This window comes from Panthera uncia, chromosome D2, assembly GCF_023721935.1.
Source record: "Panthera uncia isolate 11264 chromosome D2, Puncia_PCG_1.0, whole genome shotgun sequence".
Classification (NCBI taxonomy): Eukaryota; Metazoa; Chordata; class Mammalia; order Carnivora; family Felidae; genus Panthera; species Panthera uncia.
In genome coordinates, this window is record NC_064818.1 from 23,752,880 (window position 1) to 23,774,405 (window position 21,526).

The following is a 21,526-nucleotide window of genomic DNA, read 5'->3' on the forward strand; positions in this document are numbered from 1 at the left end:
CGGTAAGGGCAAAAATGGGAAATGATGGTCATATGAAGATATAAGCAACAAAATTAAAAAGAGAGACTAAATTTTGATTTCAATATCCATAATGTGAACTCCTTTCTATGAATCACTTGCCTAATAACTTTTTACAAGACTACTTGGTGAACAATAAGATGTATCAAGAATTACAAACTATTCAAAGATGTTTAAGTTTCAATTACCTTCTTTACATCTAATGAAAAGAATTATATTCCTGACCTGTCACCAAAGTTCCTATTTTATTACAAAATCAATATATATATGTATACATATATATGGATATATATATATCCATATATATACACATATATATGGATATATATGTATATATATCCATATATATATATATATACACACTGCTATCTTTTGAATAAATTATATATAGTATTTAATGTAATATCATTGATGATGATGATTGTCTTATTCGGCTTGGGCAGTCATAACAAAATACCATATATCAGGTTGGCTTAAACAAGAGAAATGTATTTTCTCAGAGTTTCAGAAGCTGTCTGAATTCAAGGTGCCAGCGTGGCGGGTTCATGGAGAGGACTTTCTCCTTAAGTTGCAGACAAGTTGTCTTCTCAGTTTGTGCTCACATAACCTTTTCTTCTTGGAAGTGGGGAGACAGAGAAGCTCTCTGCTGTCTCTTATTAAGGCACTAATTCAATCAAGAGAGGCCCCTCCCTCCTAACCCTAATTATCTCCCAAACACCCATCCCAGATACCATCACAATGGGGGTTAGAATTTTGTAACATGAAATACTGAGTCCATAACAACAGTAATGGCAGCATAAACTGTCATTGGGAGTACTTACAATGTGTCAGGCAAGGTTTTACAGAAGGGAATACTAAGGCATAGAGAAATTGAGCAACTTAACAGCTTTTGGGCAATTATGTAAATAATGATACACACATGAAAACACCTAAGTTTAGACTTCTCTTTTTTTCAGTAGCTCCACCTAACAAACTAAGAACTGCTGAATGGCTCAGGAGGAGGAAAACCATCAAGTTCAGTTCTTTCTTAGCGTAAGGTGGCTTGACAGACAAAACAGTAATTTCTAGACATTTGAAAAAGTGAAGGAGTGAAGCAGCCTGACCAAACAAGAAGGAAAGAGCCTTCCAGAATCTCAAATTCTGAGAATGCTTTTAAAGCACGGGAGTAAAATCAATAAATAGAGCTTTTCTATATAAGAAAAAAGGGATACCTGGGGAGTAGTTTACAAATCTGAAGGCATGAGGATGCAACGAAAAGAGTTTAAAGGAGTGGGACAGCAACCAAAAAACAATCTGAGGAAGAAAAATCCAAGTTAAATGCAAAGTCCTGAATATTACAAATGCTTGTTAATAAATCCCCAACATAATTTATTTAGAAAAAATCTCAAATTCTGATTTTGATCTTTTGAGGCATGATTAAAGATTATGCTAAGGATATACTGTTTCTACAGAAAAGAGGTCAAATGCATAAGCTCCCATAATGTAAATATAATTCCAATTCCTAGGAGCATTTAAAAAATTTTTTTAATGTTTATTTATTTTTGAGAAAGAGAGAGAAACAGAATGTAAGCGGGGGAGAGGCAGAGAGAGAGGGAGACACAGAATCCAAAGCAGGCTCCAGGCTCCGAGCTGTCAGCACAAAGCCTGATGCAGAGCTTGAACTCACAAACTATAAGATCATGACCTGAGCTGAAGTTGGACACTTAACCGACTGAGCCACCCAGGCACCCCAAACCTTTTTTATCTTCTTTATTTCCCTTTCTTTTCCTTCTTTCTTCCTTTTCTTTCTTTTCTTTTTAATTTTTAATGTTTATTTATTTTTGAGAGAGAGAGACAGCATGAGCAAGGGAGGGGCAAAGAAAGGGAGGGAGACACAGAATCCAAAGCAGGCTGCAGATTCTGAGCTGTCAGCACAGAGCCCCATGTGGAGCTCGAACCCATGGACTGTGAGATCATGACCTGAGCTGAAGGTGGACACTTAACTGACTGAGCCACCCAGACGCCCCTATAAAGTCTCATATGCTTTTTAGGGTAAAAGATAGAAGAATGAAATAGCAATCTCAAATGTAGGCCACCTCCTAGTATGTTGGTAGGGCAAAAATTTCTATAATTATACCACATTATCATGGCACAGGTTGATTCCAGGATTTTTCCCTTGAGAGAAAGGAAGGAAAAACCCCAGTTAGGGAGTCCTCTGACATATCCACTTTCAGCTTTCCCTCCTTTTTGCTTTTAAAAGGAAAATGTGGGAATAGAGGTAAGGGTGAGGAAAGACATATAAAATCACTAAACAATAAATAAAAACACTGAAAACTAAGATTAAATATAAATATACTATTCACTCCCTAAATGCCATATAATTGTTAATGAAGCAGCTTTGGTGGGAAGAGAATATATTAACAGAGAAGCAGAACATAAATCTTGGGTCCCAGAAAGTTTAGAATATGGAACCCTATCTCTAAGCTTGCAAATGTTCTATTTCCAGGGATCTCTTAGAATGTATATCAAATTTTCCATGAGAAATTAATGGTGACTTTTCATAATAGGCACAAGGGGGCACTGAAGCACAAAGTATTAAGTATGTCTTCTAATATACCTCAGGACTTACCCTAGGATTGGGGGGTTATGGAGGGGGTAGGAGACAGCTGGAATGTATACTATATCTCCATTTCATAAAATTTCTATTGTTAGTTGAAGAAAGACTTTACAAAACTGGATCTAAATGTACACATTTTTTCAGCAATCAAATTCATGGAATGAGTGTTTCCTTCTATCAAACCTTATTAACAGGAATTGCTCTGATCTCTTAATTCTTATTAGGTCAACTGTAATTCATGAATTTAATAAATAACACAAAGTCCTTCAAATGAAAATCACTACTATTTACTGATCTCACCTTTCATTTACTTACTTTTATTAATGTTTATTTTTGAGAAACAGAACATGAGCGGGGGAGGGGCAGAGAAAGGGAGACAGAGCAGGCTCCAGGCTCTGAGCTGTCAGCTCAAACCCAGGAACCACGAGGTCATGACCTGAGTCAAAGTCGAAGCTTAACCAACTGAGCCACCCAAAAGCCCCTGATCTCACCTTTTAATCTATGGGTCTTTACCACAAGAGAGTGAAATCTACAAATATAAATTCATAAACAATTCGTCAATTATTTAGTATGCTGGATTAACGCCTCCAATTTTATATACATATAGGCATATACCTCATTTTATTACACTTCACTTTATTGTACTTCACAGATATTGCCTTTTTTTTTTTTTTTTTGGTAAAGCAAAAGTGAAGGTTTGTGGCAACCCTGAGTAAGAACAAGTCTACTGATGTCATTTTTCCAACAGCATTTGCTCACTTCACATCTCTGTCACATTTTGGTAATTGTCTCAATATTTCTAACTTTTTCATTAATATTGTATTTGTTATAGCAATCTGTGGTAAGTGACCTTTGATGTCACTAGCATTAACAGTTTTGGGGCACCACAAACTCACACCATATAAAACAGAGAACATAATAAATGTCTTGTAGGTTCTGAGTGCTCCACCAACCAGCCATTTCCCTATCTCTCTCCCTCTCTTCAGGTCCCCCTATTCCCTGAGACACAATAATACTCAAATTAGGCCAAATAATAATCCTGCAATGGCCTCTAAGTGTTCAAGTGAAAAGACGTCACTCACCTCTCACTTTATTTTTATTTTTTAACGTTTATTTATTTTTGAGACAGAGAGAGACAAAGCATGAATGGGGAAAGGTCAGAGAGAGAGAGGGAGACACAGAATCTGAAACAAGCTCCAGGCTCTGAGCTGTCAGCACAGAGCCTGACACGGGGCTCGAACTCACAAACTGAGATCATGACCTGAGCAGAAGACGGACACTTAACCAACTGAGCTACCCAGGCGCCCCTCACCTCTCACTTTAAATCAAAAGTTTGAAGTGATTAAGCTTAGCTAGAAAGCCGAAAACCAGCACAGGCCAAAAAAGCTAGACCTCCTGTGCCAGTCAGCCAAGTTGTGAATGCGAAGGAAAAGTTCCTGAAGGAAATTAATAAAAATGCCACTCCAGTGAACACATTAATAATAGAGCAAAACATCCTTAATTGCAGATACGGAGAAAGTTTTAGTGGTCTGAATAGAAAATCAAACCAGCTACAACATTCCCTTAAGCCAAAGCCTAATCCAGAGCAAGGCCCTAACTCTCTTCAACTCTAATTAAGGCTGAGAGAAGTGAGGAAACTGCAGAAGACAAGTTTGAAGCTTGCAGAGGTTGGTTCGTGAGGTTTAAGTAGTCATAACAAAAAAGTACAAGATAAAGGAAGCAGCAAGAACTAATGTAGAGGAATATGGCAAGTTTAAAGATGATCTAGCTAAGATAATTAAGGAAGGTGGCTACACTAAACAACAGATTTTCAATGAAAGCAAAACAGCCTTCTATTGGTAAAGATGCCATCTAAGACTTTCATAGCTACAGAAGGTTCCAAGAACAGGCTGATTCGTGTTAGGGGCTAATGCAGCTAGTGACTAAATTGAAGCCAATGCTCATTTACCATTCTGAAAATCTTAGGGTCCTTAAAAATTATACTAAATCTACTTTGCCTGTGCTCTATAAATGGAACAGCCTGGATGATAGCACATCTGTTTACAACATGGTTTACTGTATTTTAAGCCCACTCATTGAGACCTACTGCTCAGAAAAAAATTTCCCTTCAAAATGTTACTGCTCACTGACAATGAACCTGGTCATCCAAGAGCTCTAATGGAGAAACACCAGATTAATGTTGTTTTCATACTTGTTAACATAAAATCCAGGAGTCAATTTGACTTTCAAGTCTTACTATTTAAGAAATACATTTCATAAGGCTATAGCTGCCACAGATGATGATTGCTCTCATGAATCTAAACAAGTAAATGGAAAACCTTCTGGAAAGGATTCACCATTCTAGATGCCATTAAATACATCTGTGATTTATGGAAAGAGGTCAAAATATCAACATTAACAGGAGTTTAGAAGAAGTTGATTCCAACCCTCATGGATGACTTTGAGGGGCTCAAGACTTCACCTGAAGAAGTTAACTGCAGATGTGGCAGAAACAAAAAGAACTTACAAGGGAAACCTGACAATGGGACTGAATTGCTGCAATCTCCTGATAAAACTGAATGAATGAGGGGTTGCTTCTTATGGATAAGCAAAGTAGTTTCTTGAGTTGTTATATACTCCTGGTGAAGAAGCTGTGAAGATTACTGAAATGACAACAAAGGATTTAGGATATTCATGAACCTAGTTAAGAAAACAACAGCAGGGTTTGAGAGGACTTCAATTCTGAAAGAAGTTCTACAATCAGTAAACTGTTATCAAACAATATCACATGCTAGAGAAATCATTCCTGAAAGGGTCAATAAATGCAGCAAATTTCATTACCTTAAGAAATTGCCACAGTCACCCAACCTTCAGGAATCACCACCTATCAGTCAGCAACCATCAACAACAAGGCAAGACCCTCTACCAGCAAAAAGATAACTACCTAAAAGCTCACATGATGGTAGGCATTTTTTTTAGCAATAAAGTGTTTTAAAATTAAGGCAATACATTGTTTTTTTTTTTTAAGACATAATGCTATTACACACTTACTAGACTATAAAGTAAACATAACTTTTATATGCACTGGGAAACCAAAAACTTCATTGGATTCATTGTATTGCAGTATCTACTTTATTGTAGTGATCTAGAACTGAACCCACAATATCTGAGAGGTATGCTTATATATGAAAAGCTATTTTGAAAAATCTAATTTTTTTGTAGAGACAATAACATAATGGATTCCCATGTGCCCATTACCCAGCTTCAACAATGTTTATCTCATGGTCAATCTTGTTTCAACTAAAAAAAAAAAATTATTAATCCATTATCAGTCAGCATTCAAGTTTCCCAGCATGGGCCTTTTTTTCCTTTTCCATTTGTTCAAATTAAGATCATAGTAGTACCACATATTCCAACTCATTGACATGAAATTTACATTTCTTTTTATCTATAAGGTTTCATTTACCTCTTTTCCTCCTGAAACTTCTTTGTTAAAGAAATGAAGTCGCTTGTCCCATGTAGTCTTCAAGTATCTGAATTTTGTGGACTATACCCCTGTGACATTTTTAAACATGTTTCTCTGTCCACGTAATTTTTTGTAATTGTCGAAGTTAGAGTCTTAATCAAATTCAGAATTGATAAAGAAGACAACCTCATACACGGTACTGTGTTTTTCATTAAGGGGCATACACATATTGCCTTGTATCTGTGATAATAACAGCCAATGATGAACAATGCCTAAATACATTTCATTGAGAGCTACAAAAAAGTGACATTCTACTTTTATCATTCCTTCATTATTTACTATCTGTAATGTGCCTATTAAGTGAAAATTCTATCAAATCTTTGGTTTCCAAAAGGTAGTTTGTTTAGAAAAGGAAGAATAAATGCTTGTTTTTTAAGAGTTTTTGAAAAAAAATGAGTTGGTATCCTAACCTCCCAGAATGGTAAACAATGAGAACACATTTTTTAGGGGAGGGATCATTACAAACTTTTGGATTTAAATAAATGTAGTATGCTTCAAATTAACTGCAGTTGGTTATTTCTATTAGTGTCAAATTTTCCTATCTTGACCAATGAGAGACTCTTCAATTAGTTTCTGAGTCTTTTAGACACGGACTTAGCAGTCTTTAACAGCTTTCTTGCTTCTGGTATAACAAAATATTCCAGGATCATCTTATCCATCTCCTGACCCAAACCTGAAACCAACCACATACCCAAGGAACATTGTACTTTTCAACGGGAATCAGCATTACTCAGAGACAACAGTCTGGATTCTAAGGAGTGCTCATTACTCCAGGGTTTGTCATTTTATCTATCTAGACCTTATATAGTGATAAGAGTTAGTATGACTTGATACTGAAAAACTTCTATAGTATTTTTTTTTAATTGTGTTGTTCTTATATTTCTATGTCTTTCTTCTCCCATACTGTAATTCTTGTTATACAATGCCACCAACACAAATTCATTTGCCTTGTTGTACAATATACATACAACAGTTTAGGAATAATAATACCAACACTATGATTAATGAAAACCATATAAGGTTTTTATATTGTTCTTATATCTTCAGGGTATAATCCACCAGGCATGTATAATCAAATTGTTTTAAAGTCACTTAAAATAGTTCCTTCCTATAATTATACCACTTAGGCTTCTTTGTTTCATTTTGCTTTCACTTTTAGTTTTTTAAGTTTATTTATTTTGAGAGAGAGCGAGCAAGCGGGGGAAGGGGCAGAGAGAGAGAAGAGAGAGAATCCCAGGCAGGGTCTGCACTCCCCACAGATTCCGATGCAGGATTCTGTCTCCTGAACCATGAGACCACGACCTGAGCTAAAATCAAGAGATGGATGCTCAACCAACTGAGCCACCCAGGCACCCCTAGTTTTTTTTTGTTGTTTTTTTTTTTAATGATTAAAACTTGTTTTAGAATTATGTACATTTACATAGTTTCAAAATCATACCTAGAAATCAAGGTACTGTATATTCACAGAACTTTAGCTATTCCCTCTATCCTTGTTCCCTAAAATGGGTTAGTTTTTTTTATTAATTCCTAAATTTAAAAAATAAAAGTAGACGGGGTGGCTGGGTGGCTCAGCCGGTTAAGTGTACAACTCTTGGTTTTGGCTCAGGTCATGATCTCATGGTTTTTGAGTTCAAGCCCTGCATCGGGATCTGTGCTGACAGTGTGAAGCCTGCTTGGGATTCTCTCTCTCCCTCCAAATAAATAAACTTAAAATAAAATTTTAAAAACTTCTTAAAAAATAAATAAAAGTAGAAAGGTACACACACACAAATATATTTAATTAGATACACAGTAACATTCTTTATGAACTTTTCTATATCTTATTACTTTTGCTGCATAATATGTATTGGCCATCATGGCATAGAAGATGCTCCCCATTTGCTTTTACACCCACACAATACTCTATTGGGTAAATGAACCACACTTTATTCAGTCAGAAACCTACTGATGAATACCGTGTCCTTTCAGTCTTTTGCTATTTAGACAGTGCTACAATGAATGTAGCCTTGTGCATGCCATTTTGTATTTATGCCAATCTATGTTTGAGATATATTCCTAGGAGATTTACTAGATCAAAGAGTAAATGAGTATTTAACTTAGCTAGATGTTGTCAAATTCCCAATACACAAGGTTGTAATATTTTGTATTCCAATAGACAATGTGTGAGAGAGTGCCTATTCCTCCAGTCTCAGCAAATGGATATGTTGCTGATTTGAAAGAAGGGGGGGTGCGGGGAGGAGCACCTGGGTGGCCCAGTCAGTTGGGGGTCTGACTTCAGCTCAGATCATGATCTCACAGTTTGTGGGTCTGAGCCCATCAGACTCACAGTTGTCAGAGCAGAGCCAGCTTCAGATCCTCTGCCTACCTCCCCCCACTCCCGCCCCTCCCCAGCTTGTACACTCACTCGCTCTCTCTCAAAAATAAACAGATATTAAGAAAAAAATTTATATAAAAAAAAAAGGAGAGGGGAGAAAGAATCTGATGAAGATTATCACCTAAGGGCAGTTTTATTCACATTTATATGCTATTTCATTGATCTAATCTTATTTTTATTTCCTGCCTTGTTCTTAGTTTGGGTTTTATTTGCATTTCTTTTTCTCTCTTAAGGTAAACCCTTGGGTCACTGATTTTTAGGTTCCTTCTTTCCTTTTTTTTTTTTTTTTTAATTTTTTTTTTAACGTTTATTTTTGAGACAGAGAGAGACAGAGTATGAACAGGGGAGGGATAGAGAGAGAGGGAGACACAGAATCTGAAATGGGCTCCAGGCTCTGAGCTGTCAGCACAGAGCCCGACGCGGGGCTCGAACTCACGGACCGTGAGATCATGACCTGAGCCGAAGTCGGACGCTTAACCAACTGAGCCACCCAGGTGCCCCAGGTTCCTTCTTTTCTAATAGAAGCATTTAAAGATATAAATTTCTCTCTCAACCCTGAAGATGCAACTACACATTCTGATATACTGCATTTTCATTATCATTCAGTTCAAAATGTTTAATTTCCCTTTTCTTCTTTGACCCACAAATTGTCTAGAAGTGTACTGTTTAATACCCAAACATTTGAATTTTTCCCCTAGCCATCATACTGTTATTAATTTCTTATTTAACTCCACTATGGTTCAAGAAAATAGTCCTGTATTATTTCCTTTTAAATTTATTTAGAATTGTTTCGTGACCCAGCATATGGTCTCTTTTGATGAATATACCATGCGCACTTGAAAATAACATGTATTATTACAGCATGAAATGTAGTGCTATATAAATGTCAATTAAATCAAGATGAATGATGATGTTTTTCAAACCTTCAATGTCTTTGCTGGTTTTTTATGTAGTTGTTCTACCAACGCTTTGGGAAGAGTGTTAAAATTTCCAACTATGGCTGTAAAGTTGCCTATATGTAATTTATATATTTCTGTAAAATTCTGCTTCATGTATTTTGAAGTTATACTGTCAGGTGCACACATATTTGTCATTGTTATATCAGAATTGTGACCAAGAGGCAGTACATAGATATGAAAAGAAACAGCAACTACATTAACACTTGTTCTAGGTCTGTTTTTTAGGAAATTCAATCCAAAAGTATGAGTCATTGCTGTTTATTAGTTGCAATGGATCAGGATCAATATGATATAGTTCTTATTTCCAAAGAGACTTACAATCATATTTCAAAAGCATTGCAATAAATATCTAGACAGTAATCCTTATAAAAATACCACAGTATGGATCCTTAAATTCAATTTTTACATAATATATGTATATACATTCTTTCAATTCATTTTTACATCTAAATTCTCTCAATTCACCCAACAAAGTAGATATTACATACATTTTATAGTTGAGAGAGGTAAAACCCAGAAAGACTGAGTGATTTATCCAATATCACACAGTTAACATTTGGCAGAGCCAAAACTCAAACCTGAGTCTACTTTTGCAATATCACACACTGCTCAAAAGGAAGAGAGTATTCAACAATGTGGATGGAAGGCCAAAAAGCAAAGTTACAGTTTTTAATTGTATAAATATGGATAATTCTAGTAAGAAATGGGAGATATTACCTATGAAAGTATGAATTCTATTAGTAAAAGTAATATCAATATCTTATTTCTCAGGACCTAAAATACCTGGGGAATTTAATAAATGTCAGTGTACTGAATAAATGAAGTTGATGAGTGAGAGAAACAATATGGCTATTACAGAGTTTTCTGATTTTAAAGGACATATATAAATAATGGAAGGAGGGAAATGTAACTAATATATATGAATATCATAAACCTTATTTATAATATTGCAGAATAGACTAAATTTTATAAGTAATACAAAGGAAAACCAAACAAGCCTACTGGTTGTATAAATGTAAGAGGACGAACTAAGAAGAAACAAGAATATTGCATGGGAAAGATGATGTAATGTTAACAGATGCAGAGAGAATAAAGAACTACTCACACCTCCTCTTTTGCATCCATCTTCTCCACCAAGGAGAATTGAGTAGAAAACTGGAAAAGGTAGAAGAAACATAGTTAAAAAGTAAATGAAGTTGAAATGAGAAAAGAAGACAGTAAGAGAATACCTAGCTAACTTTTTAAATTAGTTTTTGCCTACACTGCTGTCTACAGGTCTGAATTAGACATGCAACTCTAATGTGTGTAATATGTAAAACATCATAGGAAAATAAGTTCTAAAATGCACTGGTTTGGGAAATGGAGAAACTTTTTTTTTAAGAAAATTATTTATCAAAGAAAGACCCTTGAGTTGAAAAGGCTCTTGACAATCCATTTATGTTGATCTATATCCAAAGTACAAAAATTGTTATTTACAAGTTGGATTATAAGCACTAAAAAAGAAAAAGGTCACACCAAGAGCAAATTTTATTTCACTACAGTGATCCTAAATTTTTTCTTCATTGATAAAGTTCTTCTTTTTAGAGAGGCTAGTGTAACTAATACACTAAATTTTTAAAATTATAATATTGTAGAAAAAGATCCTGAATATACTTTTGAATGAAAGAAAAAATATATAAACTCATAGCTGGATTAAAAAAACATAATTGACAGTATTAACCAAGAACTAAAGTAAAACTGATTGAATGCCTTCAAAAGTAATGCATAGGGCTCTAACCTCACACTTCAATCAAGATACTTAGCTGACTCAATAGGATGCAAAGGAAAATAACACACTGGATGATAAAATTAAGATTCCAAAAAATTTCAACAGACTGGAAAAATGAGCAGAATCAACTAATATTAAAATAATAGCAATAGTAGTGATAGTCGACTTCATGAAATAAAAGAAGGCTAAGCTAAGGTCAAAATTTGGGAAAGCTGATAAACACTCCAATTTATAAGACAGAAACCGACAATGGCTCAATATTGGTTGACAGGAAAGTAGGGCTACCAAGAATGATACTGTCTGTTTAAGCAGCAGCTAGACACACAGATCTCTTCATGGCTAGCAACTGCCTCCTTTCTCTCTTTGTAGAAAAGGGAGGTTTTTCTCCTAGAAAAAGGTTATTACAGGGTCTCTGAATAGAGGAGCATATATTAAAGCAAACTGAAGGCAGAGATTACTACTGACAGGAAAATCAAGTGGAAGTTTACATTCTGAAATATGCTGAGAACCAAACCCCTCCTGCAACACCTAGTTTTGTTTGTTTACCTCAATAGGTACAAACTTTGAGAAGGAAAAGATTGGTAGATACCTCTGGGAAACTTGAGCAGTTTAACATACAACATAGCTAAATATACAGACATTAGGTGTTTCCTAAAAAAGCAGCATGATCTCCAAACTATAAAATACAGTTACCAAAACTTGCTCATGTGGCCCAGAGTTCCCAGTGTACTTTTTAAGTGTTAAACTACTAAATCTGAGAAGTCAGAAAGAATCATCATATATTTCATGTGAGGAAAACGTCAAATTTAAAACACAGGAACTAAATTACACATAGAGAAAAAAGTAACCGGAAGACGACAAGATTCTGAAGGGAGAAGAAAACAAAACCTTAATATTAATATTCTCAATAAGATAAATGTAACAATCAAAATACAGAAATAGGAAGTTATCAAAAAATAACTTTGTGGGAAAACAAAAACATTTTAGGAAATTAAACTGTGATGGAAGAAATGAAAAAAACTCAATAGAAGGTTTACAATATAAAGTTGTAGGGGCGCCTTGGTAGCTCGGTTGGTTAAGCATCTGACTTTGTGTCAGGTCATGATCTCACAGTTTGTGGGTTCCAGCTCTAAGTCAGGCTCTGTACTTACAGCTCAGAGCCTGAAGCCTGCTTTGGATTCTGTGTTTCCCTCTCTCTCTACCCCTCCCCCACTCATATTCTGCCTCTTTCTCTCTCTCTCAAAAATAAATAAAAACATTAAAAAAAAAGAATACAGACTTGTAAAAATTTCCCCACTAACCAGAACAAATACAATATAGGAGAGAAAAGATATGATAAAAAGGGGACCAATGGGGGTCCCATATCCCAAACAAAAGTTCTGGAAAAAAGAGAGAGAGGAAAAAAAAAAACAAAAAGAAACAATTCAAGATTTCCCAGAACTGAAACTCAAAGTTCCCAAACTAAAAAGTAACTCCTAAAAAGCTAATAAGCATTCAGATGAAGAGATGTACATCTAGGAATGTCATTGTATAATTTCAAAGCACAATTAAAAGAGAAGATCCCACATACTTCTTTCATATAAAAGATTAAAAAGTAAAGTTGCATGACTTCTCAAAGCAACAACAGAATCTGAAAGACAATACATGAGTGCTTTCAAAATTTTGAGGAAAAGTCACTTCCAATCTCTAATCTAGAATTCTATATCCACTCACATATGAGTCAAGTTTGAGCTTAAAACACAGATCCTTTCAGGGAGCGTGGCTGGCTCAGTCAGTACAGCATGTGACTCTTCACCTCAGGGTTGTAAATTCAAGCCTGATGTTGAATGTAGAGATTACTTGAAAAAATAAAATCTTAAAAAATATATATAGAGATCCTTTCAAATGAACAGGCCACCAAAAAATGTGCAGACAGGCAATCTTTTTTTTTTTTTTTTTCTCTTTTTTTAAGTAGGCTACATACCCAACATGGGCCTTGAACTCATGACCCTGAGGCCAAGAGTTGCATGCTCTGCACTCTACCAACTGAGCTAGCCAGGTGCCCCAGCAGGCAATACTTTTTAAAGAGATTAATGAATGATATATTCCACCAATATTAGAGAATAAACCAAGACATGGAATACAGGATAAGAATCCAATTTAAAAAAAAAGAAAAAGAAAAAAAAGAAATACCAGTATGATGGCAAAACAAGATTACAAGAGGTCTGGAGAGTCCACATATAAAGTCACCAGAAAAGATTACATAAAGAAGATAAAATGGATAGGATACCTAATATACATACTTGAATGTACTAAAAATACTTCACATAATTTGAGGACTCTGTAATTAAATTAGTGACAAGTACATTGGAAACTAAATAAAGGAAATGCAGGACTATTACTATGTAATATATAAAATATCTCCCCCCAGATTAAGTCAATATATAGTAAGTAGGCAACCAAAAACAGTGTTTATACGTCATGATAATATAAATATCAGGTATCCATCTAATCAAAATTATAATTTTATCATAAGTATGGTAGGATACAGGTTTATCTAGTTTTTACATTTTTTATCTAATCTTGATATTTTAGAAAAACAATTTTCATTTACTTATTTTTTAAAAAATGTTTATTTTGAGAGAGAGAGCCAGCATGAGCGGGGGAGGGGGAGAGGGAGGGGGGGAGAGGGAGAGGGAGAGGGAGAGGGAGAGGGAGAGGGAGAGGGAATCCCAAGCAGGCTCTGTGCTGACAGCAGATGTGGTGCTGGATCCCATGAACTGTGAGATCATGACCTGAGCCTGAAATCAAAAGTTGTATGCTCAACCACCCACTGAACCACCCAGGTACCCATGGAAACAACTTTTATATCTTCTTTTTTAAATGTTCCCTCTCATGCATGTTAATTTCAGGAATTCCTAAAGTTTAATAAGTATTGTTAGCATTTCAAAAGAATGGCCATCGAGAAACCACTTGTAACTTGTAATCTTCTTACATATGAAAATACCACAGACAGAATGCTCTAAGCCTGACAGAACTGTAGCTGGGATGTTTAGGAACATAGTACCTGGCACACAATATGTCATCAATAAATACTGTCTGAATAACAGGGGTTGGGGGCAGGGGGAAATCACATGAGGAACTATCTTACCCTCTGGAAATAGTAAAAAGTCTCATAACCCCCTTTCTGAATGCCTGGAAGTACTGTCAAATATCTACCAAAGAAATCAATGGAGCAATAGGCCTAACTATTCTTGATTTAGTATGTTTTAACCATTTATGAATGACCCCAAAAGTCTATGACATAAAAACAACATGCTTTCACCCAGGCACAAATTTTATCACATGTACTTCATGGCTCTGGTACCCAGGAAATTACTTGTTAAATGAACTTGGTAATGAACAAAAAAGCATCCACAGCTCAACACAACTATGAATCTTTCCTATATCAACACATCTTTTATTAATCTCAACTTAGTCTAACATAAGCTAACATTTGTAAAGTAATAATGTACCAAGAAAATAAAAAGGTTCAATGTTCCTAAAGGTAAGAAGAGTATGTGAAGAGGTAAGAAATTGATGGTATCTGAGAACTTGGGAACCACTGCAAATACCAAGGGCCATATAAAAAATGGGAGACATGTTCCGTAAGGACTGAAAGACACAAAAGCAATTAAGGCAATAGGAAGCTGAGTACCTACCATTAAAGAGAGTACAACAGCCCATAGAGATATAGCATAGAAGCAGTAGTTTGAAAAAAGGTCTAGAGCATATGGGAGGGAAAGTTATTTACTAACCTGAAAGCCTGTCCCAAAGGGGCAGAAATCAGTGGGAGATGCCTCGAGGAACAAAGGAGCTGGTAGGCGCCATTTCCCTCCCCTGCCCCCCAACATTAAACACACAGCCACCTGCAGGAATCAGCACACCAACATTCAATTACTTAACTTGCTGAAACCAAGCCCCGCCCCCCAAACTTTGGTGGATCCGCTCTTTACAGTTACACTTGCCTCAGTCCCAGAGCTGCAGGTCCCTCACCTGGAAGACTAGCCCAAACCTTGCCAACACATCTCCAGAGCCCTGTGCTTTATGAGATCTCAATCTGGTGGTGGAGGACCCTTCCCAGAAAAGACCTGTGCATACTTTGTTAAAACTGCGTGCCCCGCCCATGCACACTTTGTGGATCTTCCCTGGCCAGCCACCCTCCAAACAGAAAATCAACAAGTAAACAGTGGCTGAACCAGATGAATTTAACAGATATATTCTGAACATTCCATCTGAAAACAGCAGAATACACATTCTTCTCAAGTGCACATGGAATACTCTCCAGAACAGATCACATATTAGGGCCACAAAACAAGACTGAACAAATTCAAAAAGATCAAAGTCATACCATGCATCTTTTCTGACCACAATGCTATGAAACTAGAAGTCAACCACACACACACACACACACACACACACACACACACACACACACACACTTGAAAAGAGCACAAATATTTGGAGGTTAAATAATGTGCCACTAAACAATGAATGGGTCAACCAAGAAATCAAAGAAGAAATCAAAAATTACATGGAAAGAAATGAAAATGAAAACACACCAGTCCAAAATCTTTGAGATGCAGCAAAAGTGGTTCTAAGAGAGAAGTTTGTAGCAACACTGGCCTATCTCAAGAAGAAAGAAAAATCCCAAATAAAAACCTAACCTTACATGTAAGGGAGCTAAAACAAAACAAAACAAAACAAAACAAAACAAATCACCCAGCACAAGGAAGGAAATAATAAAGACTAGGGCACAAATAAATAATACAGAAACTAAAACAACAACAACAACAACAACAACAACAATGGAACAGATCAATAAAACAAGGAGCTAGTTCTTTGAAAAGATCAACAAAACTGATAAACCTCTAGCTAGACTCATCACAAAAAAGGAGACAAAATTCAGTAAAACAAAATCAGAAATGAAAGAGGAGAAATAACAACTTAAACCACAAAAATACAAAAGATTGTAGGAGAATATTATGAAAACTTATATGCCAACAAATTGGACAACCTACAAGAAATGGATAAATTCCTAGAAACATGTAACTTACCAAAACTGAAGCAAGAGACAGAAAATTTAAACAGACTGATTACCAGCAATAAAATTGAATCAGTAATCAAAAACTCCCAACAAAGAAAAGTCTAGGACCAGAAGGTTTCACGGGTGAATGCTACCAAACATTTAAAGAAGGGTTAATACCTATTCTCCTCAAACTATCCCAAAAAATAGAAGAGGAAGGAAAACTCCCAAATTCATCCTATGAGGTTAGCATTACCCTGATACCAAAACCACATAAAGTTACCACAAAAAAAACCGTGAACTACAGGCCAGTATATCTAATGAACATAGATGCAAAAATTCTCAACAAAATATTAGCAAACCAAATCTCATAACACACTAAGAAAATCTTTCAGAGGGACACCTGGCTGGCTCAGTCAGTGGAGCATGCAACTCTTGATCTCAGGGTTGTGGGTCTGGGCCCACGTTTGGGTGTAGAGATCAGTTAAAAATAAGATCTTTAAAAAAAAAAAGAAAAAGAAAAAGAAAATCATTCACCACAATTAAGTTGGATTTATTCCCAAGATTCAAGACTGGTTCAGTATTCACAAGTCAATCAACATGATACAACACATCAACAAGAGAAAGGATAGATGCAAAAAAAGTATCTGACAGAGTACAAATCCACTCCGGATAAAAACCCTCAACAAAGTAGGTTTAGAAGGAACATATCTCAACATAGGAAAGGCCACATATGAAAAACCCACAACTAACATCATACTCAATGGGGAAATATTGAGAGCTTTTCTCCTAAAGTCAAGAATAAGACAAGGATATCCACTCTCACCACATTACTGGAAGTCCTAGCCACAGTAATCAGACAAGAAAAAGGATTTATAGGCATCCAAATGGGTAAGGAAGAAGTCAAACTTTCACTATTTGCAGATATAACTATATATATATATAGCAAATCCTAAAGACTCCACCAAAAAAACTACTAGAAATGATAAATGAATTCGGTAATATCACAGGATACAAAACCAATGTACAGAATCTCTGTATAGTAATAATGAAGAGCAGAAAGAGAAATTAAGAAAACAATACCATCTACAATTGCACCAAAAATAATAAAACACCTAGGAAAAAATTTAACAACAGAGGTGAAGGATGTACTCTGGAAAGACATTCCATGCTCAACAATTGAAAGAACAATTGTTAAAATGTCCATACTACCCAAAGCAATCTAGTGATTTAATGCAATCCCTATCAAAATACCAACAGCATTTACTATGGAACTAGAACAAACAATCCTAAAATTTGCAGGGAACCACAAAAGATTCCTAATAGCCAAAGCAATCCTGAAAAAGAAAAATAAAGCTGGAAGTATCACAATTCCAGGCTTCACATTTTATTACAAAGCTGTAGTAATCAAAACAATATGGTACTGGCACAAAAACAGACCCAGAGATCAATGGGACACAATAGAAAGCCCAGAAATAAACCCACACTTACAATGGTCAATTAATCTTTGACAAAGGAGACAAGAATATGCAATGGGAAAAAGATAGTCTCCTCAACAAATGGTATTGGGAAAATTGGAGAGCTTCATGCAAAAGAATGAAACTGGACCCTTTCTTACACCATACACAAAAACAAACTCAAAATGGATTATGGACTTCAATGTGATACCTGAAGCCATAAAAATCCCAGAAGAGAGCACAGGCAGTGATTTCTCTGACACTGGCTGTAACAACATCTTTCTAGAAATGTCTCCTGAGGCAAAGGAAATAAAAGCAAAAATAAACTATTGGGGAGCACCTGGCTGACTCAGTTGGAAAAGCATGTGGCTCCTGCTCTCGGTGTTGTGAGTTTGAGCCCATGCTGGGTATAGAGATTACTAAAAAAATAAACTATTGGGACTACAAAAAAGAAAAATCTGCTGCACAGCAAACAACTAACAAAACTAAAAGACAACTTACTGAATGGGAGAAGGTATTTGCAAATGACATATCCAATAAAAAGTTAGTATCCGAAATGTATAAAGAACATATACAACTCAACACACAAAAAAACAAATAATCCAATTTAAAAAATGGGCAGAAGACACGAATAGACACTTCTTTCTCCAAAGAAGACACACAGATGGTCAACAGACACATGAAAAGATACTCAACATCACTCACCATCAGGGAAATACAAATCAAAACAATGAGGTATCACCTCACTCTGGTTAGAATGGCTAAAATAAAAAACACAAGAGTGTTGGTTAGGATGTGGAGAAAAAGGAACCCTCATGCATCCCTCATTTTGGTGGAAATACAAAACTGGTGCAGCCACTATGGAAGACAATATGGAGGTTCCTCAAAAAATTAAAAATATAACTACCCACACTATGATCCAATAATCCACAACTGGCTATTTACCCAAAGAATACAAACATGCTAATTTGAAAGGATATACACACCTCTATGCTTATTGCAGCATTATTTACAATAGCCAAGCAGCTCAGTCTATCGATTGAATTGATACAGATGTGGTATACACGCACACATGCATGGGCAAACACACACAATGGAATATTATTCAACCATAAAAAATAATGAAATCTTGCCATCTAAAACAACATGTATGGATCTAGAGAGCATAATGCTAAGCAAAATAAAAGCCAGAGAAAGAAAATTACCATGATTTCACTCATATGTGTAATTTAAGAAATAAAACAAATGAACACAAGAAAAAGAGACAAACCAAAGAACAGACGCTTAATACAGAGAACAGATGGTAACCAGAAGGGAGGTGGGTGGGAGGATGGGTGAAGTAGGTAAGGAGAGTAAGAGTCCACATATCTTGATGAGCACCAAGTAATATATGGAACTGTTGAATTCACTATTTTGTACACAAGAAACTAATATAACACTGTATATGTTAACTACACTGGAAGTAAAAAAATTTTTTTTTAAATAAAATAAGATGAAAAAAATTTTAAAGAATATACTGGAATCAATCTGGTAATTTTATATAGATTTTTATTATATATAATTCTTATTTCTTATTATAAAACCCTGGTTATTAAAAATTTTTATAATATTTGCCTCAGAGTATATTGATCAGACCTCCTCCTTTTCAGAACCAAGAGAACTAGAGTTCTACTGGATAAAAGTGAGTCAGAATGAGCCATGTTTTCCCAATATGAAACAATGCCAAACATTTCAGGTCCTTAAATAGTCAACTTTCAGCCAGATAGGCTAGATAGTTCAATGATCACAACATAAAAACTATTGGTCACTGTATAACCAATGGATAAAGATAAGTAAATCCTGTCACTAATCAACTGTATGTACCATTTAAAGAAGTATCAAGTATCAAGATAAAATGGATTGTCTATTTTTCATAATGCCTGCTCAAAGTCATGGCACATTTTAGTTTCTTACCTTGAAATGTGGATCTCTCCATTAGCTTTTGGATTTGAGAGATTTCTCATTGCTCTCTTTTCTTCTTCTCTGAGCAAATCCACTAGATTATATGATTCAGTGGTTAATGTATCTTCATCATATCAACTAACCATTTTAATACCAATGCAAGGGTATACTAAAATTTATCTAGTTAATTCCTTAAGAAACTTAAATTAAAAAAATTTTTAAATTTCAAATCCTGGAAGGAATATTTGTAACGAATATTTTCTAATTAAAAAATACCCCCTTTTAGGGGCAACTGGCTGACTCAGTCAGTTGAGCATCCAACTCCTGAGTTCAGCTCAGGTCATGATCCCAGGGTTGTGGCATCAAACCTCCACATCTGGCTCTGCACTGAGCATGGAGCCTGCTTGGGATTCTCTCTCTTCCTCTACCCCTCTCTCCTCTCACATGCGTGCTTTTAAAAAAGAAAAATTTTTAAAAATCATCCCCTTTTAGATTTTCATAACTTTGGATTCAGCATGTTCCCCCACCTACTTAATTATCTATCTCACTTCCTATCTCTCTACTAATAAAGGTGTATTTCTTTTTTTTTTAATTTTTAAAAATGTTTTATTTATTCTTGAGAGAAAGAGAGACAGAACATGAGGGAGGGAGGGGCACAGCGAGAGGGGGACACAGAATCCGAAGCAGGCTCCAAGCTCTGAGCTGTCAGCACAGAGCCCAATGCAGGGCTCGAACTCACAAGCTGTGAGATCATGACCTGAGCCGCAAGCCAGACACTCAACCGACTGAGCCACCAGGTGCCCCAATAAAGGTGTATTTCTACTCAAGCCCTTTAAGTTCTCTTTATCCAGTCCTTCAGAGAAATCATCTTCTCACATTGCTTAAACTATTATCTTTATTCTTTCATCTCCCATTCAAAGTCTTGAATAAAACAGGTACTCAAAATATGTTAAAATAATGCTACTCCAAGATTTGCATCTCTAGACATATTTTCATCCAACATTCAGGTGTTTATTTTTAGTGATACAGCTTCATGCAATAGTGTTTCATTCCCATCTCACACAAGGTACAAAACACATCATCCTTTGCTAGTAAGTGCTCTTTCTCATATTCCTTTTGTACTAGTAATAGTATTTCTGGTCTTCTTTGTGCAATGTATGGGAATTTTTCCCCCTAATCTTCTTTGTCTAATCATTCTCCTTCACTTACATTTTAGTTTGTCTCCACAATCAATCCACAGTTTATTCACATTCATCATTATTGGCCTGTCCCTTTTCACTGTCAACATTCTAGTTCAATTCTTAACTACTTTGTAAGTTGGCAATAAAACAGCACACTGATAAGGAGCAGTCTTTGTTCAAATACTGCTCTATCACTTAACGCTTGTGTGAACTTGGATAAACTATTTAACTTCTCCATGTTGTATTTTCCTTATCTGTGCAAAGGAATTAATAGCAGTATCTACCTTACATGGTTTTGTAAGGATTAAATAAATTAACATATATAAACATTCAGTACAAGTGCCTCACATATAGTAAGCGTTATATAAGCTTAAATGTTTCATAATTATTTTCTCTGCCTCTAATTGCTTTTTTTTCCAGCTTACCTACTACTGCCAAACTAATTTTCTTGGATCAATTTCTTTGGTCATTTCACTTTATTAACGTAAAACATATCATGACTACCTTCTGAATCAAGATCAAGCTTCCAAGTCTCACGTTTATAGCTCTCCATTACCTAGTCCAGGGGTCAGCAAAATATGGTCTATAAGCCAACCACCTGCTTTTACACACAAACTTTTACTAAAACATAGCTATTCTCATTAACTGCATTGCCCATGGATGTTTTTTCGTATGGATATCAG

General features: G+C 35.6%; 1 protein-coding gene across 8 annotated transcripts in view; it reads right to left on the reverse strand.

Moving 5' to 3' along the window:
• JMJD1C (jumonji domain containing 1C) overlaps window positions 1–21,526 on the reverse strand; it is a 318,019-nt gene that overhangs the window by 203,790 nt on the left and 92,703 nt on the right. The window contains exon 2 of one of the 8 annotated variants that reach the window (XM_049646143.1): window positions 10,558–10,606. The exons of 6 other annotated variants lie outside the window; for them this stretch is intronic. In XM_049646143.1, the coding sequence (XP_049502100.1) occupies window positions 10,558–10,606 (49 nt within the window). Of the gene's footprint in view, window positions 1–10,557; window positions 10,607–21,526 lie in introns of those variants that run through there. One more of the 8 variants, XM_049646139.1, reaches the window with a different exon arrangement.